This window comes from Colletes latitarsis, chromosome 11, assembly GCF_051014445.1.
Source record: "Colletes latitarsis isolate SP2378_abdomen chromosome 11, iyColLati1, whole genome shotgun sequence".
NCBI classification, from domain to species: Eukaryota; Metazoa; Arthropoda; class Insecta; order Hymenoptera; family Colletidae; genus Colletes; species Colletes latitarsis.
Genome location: NC_135144.1, coordinates 25641168 through 25657381, shown reverse-complemented (window position 1 = coordinate 25657381; position 16214 = coordinate 25641168). Strand labels below are relative to the sequence as shown.

Below are 16214 nucleotides of genomic sequence, written 5' to 3'. Positions count from 1 at the left end.
TTGATATCGACCCGCGGCGGAGGGTCGGAGCTGTCGGGGGTCGCATGGCGCAAGCCTGGACGGGAACGAGGGCGAGGTGGTGAACGGAGGCGCGAGAGGCGCGCGGAGACGGATGGAGAGAGAGTGGCTCCGCTTCCCTCCGAGGAGTGAAGAGAGATTACCGGCAGTAGTAACCCGGCCAGTACCCCGCGCGCGGGTGCAGCTGCATCCCGAGGAACCCCCGGTGTGTGTGAGAGTGCGTGAGAGAGAGTGGCCAGGAGTCCGGCGTGCCGAGCACCCGGGAAACGATCCACCACGAGGACCCTGTGCAACCCGACAGGGATCGTCCCCGGTGTCACCGCGGAGTCCAGCATCCGTTGCAAGGCCACCTCGGGGGTGAATACCACCCTGGTGCGTCGGTGGTCGGGTACAGCTCTCGCGATGTCGAACGAGTTCCCATGGGTGTAGAACGCGACGATTTGTAACAGAGTGTGAGAGACTAGCTGACGAAAACATCGAACATGTCGCGGAGACTCGAGGCCTCGAACGAGGATTCGTACCTGAGCGCCGGCAGGCCATCGAACCTCCTGCGTACGAGCTTCACCAGCGCCAAATTGGAGTCTCTGTACCGTTCCTCGTCCCTGCAGCAACGACGCGGCGGTCTCAAGTGCTTTCTGCTGTCCGCGTTGCTCTACGGCGTGCAAACGATCGCCTCGCCGGGACAGGAGCTCCCGGCCCGCGGACTCACCGTCGTCTTCCTGGGACTGAACCTCGGTCTACTGGCCTGGGCGGAGCACAATCCGAGGGCCAAGGATGTACTATGGTCGGTGGTGCCTCACGTGGCCTGGAAGCTGTCCACCGCACAGCTACTCAAACAGCTGTTCCTCAAGTCCAACGAGGTCACGCCTAGGGACGAACTGGGATGGTTGTTGCTCTTGCTGTACCTGCAGTTCGCCACCCTGCCCCTCAGGCTGTCGCGATGCGTACTCATCGCGTTCGGAACTGCGCTCAGTTATATCGTCGCGGTGGTCGGACTGTCCAAGGCGCCTACCCAGATACCCATCGACGTCTTGGTAGGTTTTTTTGTTTGCAGATTTACGTTGGGCGTGGGCACATGTCGATATACTCGATACCTTCAGGATCAACATTCGGTTACTGTTGTGAAATGTAACTGTTCGAGGCATTAGCTCTGGTACTTATCTATATTTTCATGGGTTGGGATGTGTGGATTGATGTTGGGCGTGGAATGTTACTAGTTTGATGACAGAATTTTGCAGAGACACTTGATACTTTTAGGATCACAATTTGGTTCCTGTTGAGAAATGCAACTATCAGAGACATTTGCCCTCATATTTATCTATGCTTCTGATGGGTTGAGGTCTGTAGATTCATGTTGGGTGTGGAATACCAGTAGTTTGACGAAGAATTTTCAGGATCAGAATTTGGTACCTGGTGAGAGATACAACTATTACAGACATTTGCCCTAATATTTAGGTTGAAGAGTGTAGATTAATATTTGACTCGAGAAGTCAATACTTTGATAATGGGTTTTGACGATAACCGATTACTATTTGAACTGTACACCTGTTCAAACACTTGTCTATGTTTTTCCAGGTTATTGTCTGTAGATTGATGTTGGGGAGACGATAGTTCGGAGTTGGGTCTCGCAGGAAGTTTGAAGATGTTTGAAGAGGTTTTCGCTTACCTAGAAACGAAATTGTTCGCTTAATTATTTGTTCTATGATGTAGAAAACAATTGGTACCTTTGAAATTGTTGATTCGTGCTTATCGAGAAATGTGTCTATTGACTGAACTGTTCACAATTCTAGTCTAGATACTTATCTAGAATTTCGGTAGATTCGTGTCTCCCAACTGATATTGGGTGTGGAGAACCGATGGTTCTACAACGGATATGGCAATTGTGGTTGACAGTTTTGGGACTAACGACTCTCTACTTGTCCAGAAATCTATCAGTTCGATTGGATCGTTCGCGATACGTGGTTAGGTACTAGTTAAAGTTTCAATAGGTTAGCGTCTATAAATTGGTATCGATTCAGAGACGGCAGCTAATGCCTTTGGCATTAGAGTTTTCGTACTTGTTGAGTAACGTGTTTGGTGATTCGTTGAACCGAATAGTTGGCTGGGATTCCTGCATTTGGCAAGCTTCCGTCTGTAAATTTGTTCTAGGAACGTCAAAGGCCTAATTTGACGAAGACACTTCTACTTTCTTGCGTTCGCGATGAGACGTTTGTGCTTTTTTAAATTTCAGTTTCATCGTGCTATCGAAAAATTGCATTCTTGAAAATAGATTTGATCGATTGCAACAGAGTTTGTCGAACGGAAAGGGGGTTGATACCCCCGTTGACAGTGATGGAGCACGAATTTGAATAAACTGAGAAACTTTGTAAACTAATTTTGCTGGAATCGAAGACGCGAGCAAATTTCTATATCCAACTCCACCGAAAATATTGTCTGACGTTGGAATTAAGAAGTCTCGAGTCCTCCAGGATTCAATCCCACTCGAGCCATCGATTAGCCATCGAATCCTCGATATCTCCAAACGTCAGGCTATTCAATCCACGAGCTCTAATCAGTTCTTAACACAGCTGAATTACTTTCGTTTAATATATCAAGCGAATCACCCTGCGTCCAATAATTAATTTCGAACAGAAAATTACTCTCCACCACTTTTCATTTAATTACGAAAGAAATCTATTTTAAATTTATGATAATCGACGCTAGATTCAACGCTTGAGTAGTGTCAGATTCCATACTCAATCTTACATTCGTAAATATCGAATTTCATCGTTGCAATCGTATTTCAATTCGACTGAAATTTTGTTTATCTTTCGAAGTCTAATCAGTTTTTAACGCAGCAGAATTATTTTAATATTCCAAGCAAATAACGCACAGTGTCTAATAATTAATTTTTAAATACAATTATCTGTTTTAAATTTATGATAAATTTATCATAACGCTAGATTTACAAAATCAATTTGAGTAGTGTCAAAGATTCCATACTCAATCTTACATTCGTGAATACTGAATTTCATCGATGCAACGATACGAATGAATCAAAATTCTAATCGAAAGAAAAGTCGTATTTAAATTCGACTGAACTTTTTTTTTATCGAGCGACTTTCGTATATATTTTTATTTCTGCAGACACGCGATTGTTCGGTGCAGCGTATCGAATGTTATTGCGTTTCGTGCCATTTTAAGATTTTTCTCCTCGCTGTTAGAGCAACCGTGGTATCAAACACACGACACCGGTGGGATCGCTGGATATTTCGTAGTCGCTCGAACTTAATACCGAGTAATTCAGTGGTCGCGGTGGCAACGTGAAATCAGAAACGTAGCCTGTGATTCAGCGTGATTGCGATCCGCCTCGTAGAAACAACTGTTGCCTGTTGGAGAACTGTACAGAGCCAATTCGTCGACGGCAAGAGCTCGAGTCTGTAGACCTTACGCGTGTCGATCGATCGATACGCAACACGTCGCGAACGATACATCGCAAAATAACTCGATTCTCCGCGTTCGACTACCGCGTCCTACAAACTGTCACACATAACGCGTGGAACGTGTAACGCCTCGATAATTAACCAGAATTTTCCTTTAGACAACTAGAAAAAAGGCACATGGAATTTTCTGGTACTTGGAATATCGACTTTGATTAGGTTAGGTACTCAGAAATTATTATGAAACAAAATTTTATTGTAGATTTTCGACTTGTTTTTCAATGGGGAATCACCATTGTTGATTTCGCTACGAAATGATAATTTGTTCTATATATTAAAGTAAATTAAAAACATTGAAATAAAGTATAGTGGAATACTGAAATTAGTAAAATTGTATCTTTAGGTTGCGTAAAGTTTGTTCGATCGACTGAATTGGTCGACCTCGAGTCGATCAAAATCGCACGTGTAAACACAATGTCTACCAAGTTGAAACAAGTTCTGATCGTTGGACTAGAAGGAGTCTATTCGTCTATTTTTGATCGAGCGATCGTTACGACTGCAGTCGATCGTGTAAACATTGGAAAAGTTGACCAGCGATTTGCGCGGCTGTCGAAATTAAATTGGGCAACGAATTTAATAAACTGAATCAACTTTTAAAAATTGCTTAATGCAAGCTTCGAACCATCGTTATTTTTCACGTTCGATACTATTTATTTTTACCAAAACCAGTATTGTTCGAAGACTGGAAACGCACTTAACGAACTGCACGCGATGCCCAGCACAATGGCGGCTGAAAAACGAGAGACAAAATGGTAGATTTCCCCATCGGTCGATGATGCGTTAATATTGACGAAAACGTTCCGGAAAAATATCGAGAAAAATCCGCGGAGCAACGGTGCCAGCGTTTTTCAACGAATACTCCTCCAACTAGATATACAGGGTGATCCATTTGAACGAATAAAAACGTTTCAGACAAAAGTTAAATCGTTGTTGCACAGAAATTAAATTTATTTCCAAAAATGATATATTATTATATATACGACACAGAAAAGATTTTATCTCGATAGAAATCCGTGACAAATAATTTTGGACACCTTGTAGAGTCCCTGGGCAGGGAACGAGGGTGAAAAATTCATCTCTGTTCCATATTGCGCCAACGTTTAACTCCTGTTTTTCTGCGGAACACGCGCGTCTCCACGGTTTCCTTTTTAATCAACCTGTCTCTCCCCCCCTTTCCCCCCTCTGGTCGGGGATTGTTAATTAGCGGCTTCTGCCAATACTGCCGGGCGTCCAGTTCATCTGGTCGCTGATTAAAGCGGCGATGTCCTGCCACCGATGGCGATTCGAGGCCGCGGAGCAAGAAAAGTTCGTAATTAAGGGAGAGGGGGTAAACTCCGCAAGACGCCGTGTCGTAATCCGGATCGAAGGAAACGTTCGCGTTCGAAATGGCGGACGGCGGGGCTTTCAGGAGGGGCCCGTTCGCGTTGAAACGTCGGTTAATCGACTTTTGATGGAGGCCGGTAATGAACAATCTGTCGCGACCATTAGCATCGCAAATTCGTCGGGCCAGAAATGCAACGGCAGGAAGCTTCGACGATTACGAATGCCGGAAACCGGACGAGATTGAAAAGTTTCCGCGTCCCCAGCGATCGCTTCGACTTCCACGAGTCTCGAAAACTCAGAGGAACGACGAGTTCGGTGATAACTTCGAAGGTAGCTAAACCGTGAATAAGAATCGAATTGATATTATAAAAATCGTTTTAATTAGTAAAATAATTGTAATTTGAATATCTGACGCAAGGATGAGATTCTTCGCAAAAGAAAACTGAGTCTACAACGTGCAATAAGTTTTTCTCGCCCGGACGACCGTTTACGAGATAAACGAGTTTGAATATCGTTTGGCGCAACTATCGGTAACAGCGTCGCGCGTGCATTTTCAGAGCTGATTATCTCGAGAACGAAGTCTCGTACAAGAAAAATGTATCGTACAGTTTCGACTTGTTTTTGACCGAGAAATTAAATTCCATCGTTAGACATTGCAAATTGTACCGCAGTTTGTGCATTCCGCGAACGTTTACGTTCAACCTGCTCAGCATTTATATTTCTAGTGCCTCCTTATCTCGCATACTGATCGTCCAACGCTAATTGTGCTTAGTATAGCGAACCACTGGACCGTTAAGCGTCGTCCCTTTTAATTGGCCACACCCTTCGCGAACGGAGCGAGTTTAAAACTCGCCGACCGCGAGCGTCCGCATTAATCGTACCAAATTCGGAACGAAAACGACCTCATATTTCAGCGGCGTTTTAATTCCTGGAATCGAGTCGACGAGGGTGGGGGAGGGGGATACGGGCGAAAAAATCGTCGCTGGCAGGGAATTAATAGCCCCTCCGGCAAGAAAATAGAATCGTGGGCAATCTCTTCGCGCGAGCATCAATCTTTGAGTTCGTCAAACTTCTTCCTCAACAAATGATCGCCAGGAAGTTACATGTTTTCCCCCCTCTTCGTTGAAACACGAAGCCTGAATTGGGTAATAAATTATTTAAATTCCTTAAATTAAGGGTTGCTAATGAATCGAGAGATTTGAAGGATTAGATCAATTTTTAACACGTTATCGACGGGAAACGAGAATTCTCGTTTTAGTTAATTCTGAACAAAAATGCCCCGTCGGTGATGTGGTAATATTAGGAATTAATAAACCTGGTGGATGTTGTGTTTAAGGGCAAAGTGAGCGTGGAATTAGTTTGAGATAGTTTTCGGTCGAGAGTGGAAGATTATTTAACAAAATAAGCCAGGTAAATTTCTCTCTCGTCATTGATTTTCTGTCCAGGCTGTTAATCTAATCGCCCGTGAAATGCAACGTGATTTTCCAAACAATGGCGACCCAGTCGTCTGGTCAGACAGAAAATTCCTACCTTTGTCTCTCGTATATCATTCAATAGACTGCAGTTCGTCGATCCTGCATGCCCCACGGGCGTTGCATTATGCACGCGCGACACGTTTCGCAGAAATTGTAGGAACTACGAGAATCGAGGAGGAAACGCATCGAATTGGAATATTCCTCCCTCTGAGAGGAATTCCTGGAATATTCGATAGCGTTCAAATATTTTTTAGCCCGTTTGTTTATTATTACATTCCGTTCTGCATACTTGGCAGAAATTGTTCTTACGTTTTCAATCGAAATCGATCGATCACGAAGAGCTTCTCGAAATATTAAATAAATAGAAATTACCATGGAATTTCATTTAACAGTTGGAATTCGAAAATTAGAAACTCGGCTAGCAATATCGCGGCTTCGAGCCTGCAGGGAAAGTAGAGAATTAGTACAAGCAATTTCGCAACTTTGAGATTCTAAGGTAAATAGGAATCTCGAGTAATCTCACAGTTTCAAGGTTTTAAAATTGCAGAACTTTTACAAAGTTATTTTACAATTATTATAGCGATAATTTTGTACTTTAATTTTAGGATTTCTTGATTATTTGATGAGTGAACATTTTGAAGAATATTTTTGCTAATTGTTGGAATCTGTTTCAATGGATTTTTGAAAGCTGAAGCGTACGTTGATTGAAGAATTCCAAAAATTTACGAGAATATTGGAATAGGTATTGAAGCAATAATTTTTTAGTTCAATTTTATAATTTGTAGGTTATTTAGAGGATATTTCGAAGGATATTTTTATCGATTTTTAGAATTTGTTTCAATGTATTTTTGAAAGCTGGAAACTCGGATTGATTGAAAAATTTCAAAAATTTACGAGAACACGACTTTCGATATTAGTTTTACAGTTTGAAAATTTTATTTGACGAATCGCGAGGATTAATTCGACAGCTTTCAGGCACCGTGGGAAACAGAATTTCAAGTTTGAAATACACTCGATGCGAAATATTGAATTAATGGCACTGTCGACGAAGTTATACAAATAAGCTGGAAACGGAAAATGGAGTTACAGTAGCGAGAGAAACATGCAAATTTATTTCGCAAAAGTGTACAAAAGTGTATTTCGAAATTTGATAGTTTCAGTATTCCATTCAATTCTACCGTTTCGAAATAAATAATAATTCAAAATATTTAATTTTACAAACTCAATCACCCACAAAATGTAAGAATTCCATACGGAGCATTCTAGAGGCCAAAATAAGACGAAAATCAAGAATATCAATTCGTTGATGGAAGGTTCGTTAAAAAGTTATTAACAATTAAATTCAAAAATTTCAAATCATTCTGGAAAAATTATTTTCGGTTACGGGGATCAATTACAATCATTTTTGGTCATTACACATACCTCCAAAATCCTATCCACTTTCGAGAAAAAAAATCGGGTATGTGTTGAAATTTTTCGACGAAAAAAAAAATTTCAAATCGTTCTGAAAAAATACTTTTGGCTGCAGGGGTCAATTACAATCATTTTTGGTGAAGAGTCATATCTCCAAAATCCTACTCATTTCCCAGAAAAAAAATCGAGAACGTGTGAATTTTTCGACAAAAATTAAAAAATTCCAAATCATTCTGGAAAAATTATTTTCGTTTGCGGGGGTCAATTACAATAATTTTTTATGAATAGACCTACCCCCGAAATCTTGCTCATTTTCGAGAAAAAAATTCGGAACTGGCAGAACTTTAAACGTTAATAACTTTTTAACGAAGCCTCCATCAACAAATTGATATTCTTGATTTTCGTCTTATTTTGGCCCCTAGAATCTCTCATTAAAATTTTTCCCAGGGTTGGCCGAACACTCTGTATATTCATTCGAAATAAAATTCAAACAATAATGGATTTATCGAAATTGAAAGACAATTTAAAAATTCTATTTAGAATAGGGATATCAAGTAGAGATTTTATCAAATAAGTGAATAATAATACTAAGTTTGGAACTTTCAGGGTGAGTTGAATTCCAACCAATATTTGATGGCAAATGTTTAATTAGAGATTCTGGGGACGAAGTTATACGAAATAAGCCCGACGTAATTACCCGGGACGAGAATCCTTGCAAACTGACTCCGTAAAAGTATGGAGGATTCTCGCGTAACGATTATAAATCCGCAATCTCGTTCGCAGGATTTCTCGAGACGCAGCTTGTTGCGTCTCCTGGCTTTGCAATTTTCTGCACGGCGGTCTCCGCGATGTTTTCCATTAAAAGCTGCTCCCCCACGGGAGAATTTCGCGAATCCTCCCGGCGCAAACGTTCCACCGCTACGAGCTGGAAAATTGTTCGCTAAAACGGAACGCAACGGCGATGCAGTTTCCCACTTAAACGTCGGTGAAAGTTTCGAGTGGCGCGCTTCCCGCGCAAAGGAAAAGAGAAAAAAAAATAATAATAATGAATGCCCCTGCACATTGTTGCAGGATTGCGGTCGTTCGCTGAAAAAATTAATGGAAGTTTTTGCACCGTAATGAGACGTAACGATCGTCTTCTAAAAGCCAGCGAAACCACGCAATTTACCCATCTATCGAATACTCTGCTGCAAAACGAGTCACAGCCCCCGGATAAGTCGTGAAAATTCACCGGCGGTACCCTAAATCTGGCTCCTACGGTTTGAGAAGAAAATTTATCCCTGTATCTTTCGTGGATAATTGTTTCGTGCTTGTGAAAAATATTTTGCTTGGACATTCGTAAGTTATTAAAAGCCGGAGGGTCTGCACGCAAATTCTTACGGTTCGTTGAGTATCGTAAATAGTTTTTTTATATTTATAGATCAGTCTATGCAAGCTGTATAAAAAGAAAAACGATTTTGACCCTATGGATTGGGTCCTCCAATAATTTTGAAAGCGATATGTTGACTGATTTTAGTAAATTTTTTATGAGGAAAGGCTCGAGTATAATAAATACAGTTACTCTCACTCGTATTTCGTGATTCATTTTAAATAGGGGGGGAATAATGTTCTTTCTTATGAATCGAGTCGGTGGTATTTTTGTATTTAAGGGTTCAAATTAAAGATAATGTCAGCAGTTGTGGTACGTTGGGTACAGTAGGTTCGAGTCTGGTTATCGAAGTTGCAGCATCATTTAGCCGCGTGCAATACAGGATATGGGTTACCGCTTGAGAAAAATCCCACGCATTCTTGATATTTCTATGCTCTTGTTTATATTATCAATACTTCTCTATCTTAACTATTAATATTAAGAAAAAGCTACTTCGTAAATAAAAAAAAGTATAACACAATGTAATAAACAAAAATACTTGCTAAAAATAAGGGAGGAAAGAAAATTCATAAGAAAAATCTCGGTGATCGATGATGCCTCTGTAAAAATTGAACATGGAATCAAAGAGAGTTAAATCCCTCTAATAAAATATCCTGGAATCCATCTAGGTTAAAATGGATTCATCCGACCAAAAACGATCTTAATTACATACTTTGGCAACGGAGAAACCTTTAAATTCGGGACTAGCTCTGTATTGATACTGTTTTCCAGTGGCTTCGCTGGCAATATCTCATCGAACGAATAGAGTATCGATTACCAAACCGTTGTGGAAAATTACGTCTTAAAATGGCGAACAGAGATAACTCGAGCGATAATATTTGTAGAAAAAATAGGATTCACGAATCAAATGAGACAATTCCAATTGTTTTCCAATCGAGTAAAATCAAAGTTTTCACGAGAGATTGTCAACGCGTTGTATCATGAAATATTCGAAAAGAATTCGATCGGAGAATCGAGCGAAAATTTCGACTTGGCGATAACCCGATTTCCTATTCGACGCAATCAACGAACGATCAATTTTCTAACTCGAGCGATAATATTCGTAGAAAAAATAGAATTCACGAATCAAATGAGACAATTCCAATAGTTTTCCAATCGAGTAAAATCAAAGTTTTCACGAGAGATTGTCACCGCGTGGTATCATGAAATATTCGAAAAGAATTCGATCGGAGAATCGAGCGAAAATTTCGACCTGGCGACAACCCGATTTCCTATTCGACGCAATCAACGAACGATCAATTTTCTAACTCGAGCGATAATATTCGTAGAAAAAATAGAATTCACGAATCAAATGAGACAATTCCAATTGTTTTCCAATCGAGTAAAATCAAAGTATTCACGAGAGATTGTCAACGCGTTGTATAATGAAATATTCGAAAAGAATTCGATCGGAGAATCGAGCGAAAATTTCGACCTGGCGATAATCCGATTTCCTATTCGACGCAACCAACGAACGATCAATTTTCTAACTCGAGCGATAATATTCGTAGAAAAAATAGAATTCACGAATCAAATGAGACAATTTCAATTGTTTTCCAATCGAATAAAATCAAAGTTTTCACGAGAGATTGTCACCGCGTTGTATCATGAAATATTCGAAAAGAATTCGATCGGAGAATCGAGCGAAAATTTCGACCTGGCGATAACCCGATTTCCTATTCGACGCAATCAACAAACGATCAATTTTCTAACTCGAGCGATAATATTCGTAGAAAAAATAGAATTCACGAATCAAATGAGACAATTCCAATAGTTTTCCAATCGAATAAAATCAAAGTGTTCACGAGAGATTGTCAACGCGTTGTATAATGAAATATTCGAAAAGAATTCGATCGGAGAATCGAGCGAAAATTTCGACCTGGCGATAACCCGATTTCCTATTCGACGCAATCAACAAACTATCAATTTTCTAACTCGAGCGATAATATTCGTAGAAAAAATAGAATTCACGAATCAAATGAGACAATTCCAATTGTTTTCCAATCGAGTAAAATCAAAGTTTTCACGAGAGATTGTCACCGCGTTGTATCATGAAATATTCGAAAAGAATTCGATCGGAGAATCGAGCGAAAATTTCGACCTGGCGATAACCCGATTTCCTATTCGATGCAATCAACGAACGATCAATTTTCTAACTCGATCGACGGCGTACGAAATCTCGTTTTCCATTCACGGTTACCCTAAAATACACACACGGTTGGCCATAACGAGATTGCCGTACAAATTTTCCTAGAACGAGCCCTGATCGCGAAAGCGAAAGTTCGCGTCGCGCCACGTGGCTCTATCGTTAGTGACACTCGAGTAGAGTTCGGTCAATGGTAGTTTAAAATAGAGAGAGAGGCGAAGAGAGTGGCAGAGCGTCGCCTTTCCATGCACGACATCCGATCGGTTTTCAATGGCAGGAACGTTTCTTTGAAAGCCATTCAGTTGACGGAAAAGCCAGGCTTACGTCAGGTTCCAACGATAATCGCAATGATCGCCGTGGCTGCTTAATCAACCCTCCTCGGGGTTGACTGGGGGCCCGTCAACCCTTTCGGTATGGGTGCTTGCACCCCGATGCACTGGATGCGTCGCGATTCGAAATCGACTCGTCCAACGCCATGGAAAATGAAAAACACTCGATAATTCTCATCAGATTTCTAATTAAATACTTTCGACAAGGGTTGATCTCGTATTTTTTAAATTAATACGAGCTCTACCACAACAGCAGTAATAATTATTCGAGCGAAGTTGCAGAGAAACAGTTTATATTAATAAAATGAATTTTTGTAAAATACCTTGTTCACGTTTTCGAGAAATAAACGATTAAATAACGAATAAACGCTACTTGAAGAAGGGAAAAAACTGTTCGAGAAAAAATACGAGTCGACGATGAAGTCGTTAATGACTTAGCAAGCAGACGCGACATTAAGCTGCCTATAAAAAGGTGCACGGTTACTCCCACTCGTATTCGTACACTATAATGGTGATTCGCTTCAGTGAATGAAAAAAAAAAAATTGCTTCTTATGAATCGAGCCGCTGGTGTGAACCTATTTTTTCATACGTTGAGATATTTAAGGGTTTAAATTAAAAATAATACTTGTGAGCGGTCGTGCTACGTTGGATACGTTGGTCCTTGTCCGGTCATCCAAGTGCAGCATCATCCGCGTACAGCGCAGGATGGGTTACCGCTCGGAGAAAAAAAAACACGTAAAACACGAATTTGGGGATTGTTCTTCACTGTTTAATAATTATTGTACTCTCTAACAGGTATTTTAACAATAAAAAACCTACTTTGTGTAAATAAAAATGTATAACACAGTGTAATAAACATTTGGTATAAGTGGAAAAAATTCTCATATAAGAGGAAAGTTTCTTTACAGCGAATCACCAAAATATAGTGTATATATTATACAGGAGTATATGTTAATGAATGAAACTTTGTAGGATGCAATTAAATACTAAAAAAGAAAAATGGAGAAAAAACTACTTCGTGCGTAGAAGTAATAAACAGATTTGATAAAAATGACAGAAAAAATTCACAAAAAACGGGGAAAGATTCATTTATAAATCACCCATAATAATGTACGAATACTAGTTAACAACAACAGAGTGTATATAGGGCGTCCCGGGTGTTTGTACGAAGTTTTCCTCCCATTGCTTTCGCACGTCACACGTCATAAAACGGTAGGAAGAAAAACGTGAATAGAGAGGCTGGTGTATGTCGGGGAAATCAAACGCAGTTCTGCCGATATACCGTGAAATATGTGAAATTAAAAGCACAAGTCGTCTGTTCCCGGTGATGCGAGACGTCGGGGCTGTTTCACGGATGACGCGACACCGTTTTCCCCGACTAGGGAAGCAATTTCATTTTCGTCCAAACAAATTTGAAACGTCATCCGCGGACCGATGGGGGGGGGGGAGGGGGTTTGAAAGCGCTGGGAACAGGCAAGAGCCGTTTGAATCGAACCGACACGATCGGCTGACTTCTGGAACAAAAGTGGCCTATCGATCCGGCATTCTCGGAAATTTAACGACGCTTTTATCGTATCACGGACTCTCTCTGTGCTATAGAACGCTCCCGCGATATCGGTTGAATTTTTATTCGAAAAAATATTTAACCACCCCGGTCTTTCTACGGATCAGAATTAGGAGGAAAATTATATTGCGATCGGAGAACTCGATTATAATGGGGAGAATGTAATTTAGTAACGCGAAACAAAGGGATGAAGGAAGCGCGAAGAGTCTCAGAGACTCGCGAGAAAATATCAAAAAGATAAGTCAGAGCAAGGGTAAAAGTAGAAAAATTCTAACATTTTTTACTCGTTAGCAGAGTTTCGTTAGATTGGAGATTTCAACAAAAGAGTGAGAAGTGTATTTTAGCTACGAACGTTCTTGTCCTCGTGATTTTTCGAAATTAGTACTCGATAATGTATTTGGAGTATCGGTGGAGACGTTGATGTACGCTTTGGGTGTCTTAAGACGTTCGTATACTAAGTCATCGAGGTATTAATGTGCCAGACTACCGGGTCTGTTAAGCCACAGGGGAGTTAGAGCTTTAACGTGTCCCTGTATTATAGGGTTGGAATATTCAAGCACTCAAGCATTGAAGTACTGTGGTAGTTAAGTACTGCTAGTACATTATAGCACTAGATCGTTAGAATACTTGTCTGTGTGGTTAGTGGTGTATTAAACTTGTTAAATATCAAAGCATCGATGTATTACGAATAATTAGACTGATATATTTGATTAATGGAGTATTCAATACTTAAATACCAGAGTACAGATTTGCTACTATATTTAAGTATTATTAACAGACTGCAACATTCGTGGATATTTCTATATTCGAATGTTAACACTAGAACTACAGAAAGTGGTCAAAGTGACTCGTAATTTCTAATAAAACTTGTAAAAAACTTACTCGACTGAATTTTTGAAACTATCCTAATTTTCTATAACAGAATGAGTAAACAATTATTTCCATTCAATTATAAATTTCTTCGCGTATCTATTGTTTCTTTGGTGTAAATAAATTTGCTATAGGTAGTTCTAGTGTTAAAATACTTAGAGATGATTAAGTATTATTATTAACAGACTGCAACATTCGTACATATTTCTATACTCGAGTGTTAACACTAGAACTACAGAAAGTGGTCAAAGTGACTCGTAATTTCTAATGAACTTATAAAAAATATACTCGACTGAATTTTTGAAACTATCCTAATTTTCTATAACAGAATGAGTAAACACTTATTTCCATTCAATTATAAATTTCTTCGCGTATCTATTGTTTCTTTGGTGTAAATAAATTTGCTATAGGTAGTTCTAGTGTTAAAATACTTAGAGATGATTAAGTATTATTATTAACAGACTGCAACATTCGTGCACATTTCTATACTCGAGTGTTAACACTAGAACTACAGAAAGTGGTCAAAGTGACTCGTAATTTCTAATAAAACTTGTAAAAAATTTACTCGACTGAATTTTTGAAACTATCCTAATTTTCTATAACAGAATGAGTAAACACTTATTTCCATTCAATTATAAATTTCTTCGGGTATCTATTGTTTCTTTGGTGTAAATAAATTTGCTATAGGTAGTTCTAGTGTTAAAATACTTAGAGATGATTAAGTATTATTATTAACAGACTGCAACATTCGTGCATATTTCTATACTCGAATGTTAACACTAGAACTACAGAAAGTGGTCAAAGTGACTCGTAATTTCTAATGAACTTGTAAAAAATTTACTCGACTGAATTTTTGAAACTATCCTAATTTTCTATAACAGAATGAGTAAACAATTATTTCCATTCAATTATAAATTTCTTCGCGTATCTATTGTTTCTTTGGTGTAAATAAATTTGCTATAGGTAGTTCTAGTGTTAAAATACTTAGAGATGATTAAGTATTATTATTAACAGACTGCAACATTCGTGCACATTTCTATATTCGAGTGTTAACACTAGAACTATAGAAAGTGGTCAAAGTGACTCGTAATTTCTAATAAAACTTGTAAAAAACTTACTCGACTGAATTTTTGAAACTATCCTAATTTTCTATAACAGAATGAGTAAACAATTATTTCCATTCAATTATAAATTTCTTCGGGTATCTATTGTTTCTTTGGTGTAAATAAATTTGCTATAGGTAGTTCTAGTGTTAAAATACTTAGAGATGATTAAGTATTATTATTAACAGACTGCAACATTCGTGCACATTTCTATATTCGAGTGTTAACACTAGAACTATAGAAAGTGGTCAAAGTGACTCGTAATTTCTAATAAAACTTGTAAAAAACTTACTCGACTGAATTTTTGAAACTATCCTAATTTTCTATAACAGAATGAGTAAACAATTATTTCCATTCAATTATAAATTTCTTCGCGTATCTATTGTTTGAATTTCTTTGGTATAAATTTGCTATAATTGTCGTTAGTTCTAGTGTTAAAATACTTAGAGATGATTAGTATTATAGTATTATACAAAAGGTACTGATGTATGGGAACATTTAGGTATCGAAGTGTTGAAATACTGGAAAAGTGGAGTAATTGTATGCAGTGGTTCAGACTGGAATTAGAGTATCGGGTCAGTGGCATGTAAAATATTATGGTCGTAAGGTTGTCGCGGGTGCTTAGTCGCTCGAATGTTTGGGTACTAGGTCATGGGGGTCGTTGGACTAGCTAAGTATTGGGTCACCAGGTCATTGGAGCATCGAGGCATAAAGATATTGAAGCATAAGGTCATTTGGGTGGCAGAACATTACACTTTGCATACTTTGAAGCATAGACCTACTCGAGCTAACGGAGTTATCGAAGTACAGAAACGCGCAAGTGCAATAAAATATTGTGCTTCTAGAATATTTGTATTAACATAAATTCCATTTCGTAATTTTAATTATGCTTCGTGCGAAACGTATGCTTGCTAGCTTTCCGATAGAAGAGAATTTCTTTTATTCATGAACACCCTATTTGCATAGCATCGCGTGTTTTGTGAATTATTAACGCGTTCGGTGCCATCTTATGATTCATCCACGCTTTTACCAGAGGATTATCTATGGAAACATCGATGGTTTTACCCGGAATATTAGAATTTTTT

At 39.1% G+C, this 16214-nt stretch overlaps 1 protein-coding gene across 1 annotated transcript in view; it reads left to right on the top strand.

Annotated features, from left to right (window-relative positions):
• Ac3 (adenylate cyclase 3) overlaps nucleotides 1-16214 on the top strand; it is a 33794-nt gene continuing 17580 nt past the window's right edge. The window contains exon 1 of the mRNA XM_076777100.1: nucleotides 1-1052. Within this exon, the coding sequence (XP_076633215.1) occupies nucleotides 501-1052 (552 nt within the window). The 5' untranslated portion in view covers nucleotides 1-500. The remainder of the gene's footprint in view (nucleotides 1053-16214) is intronic.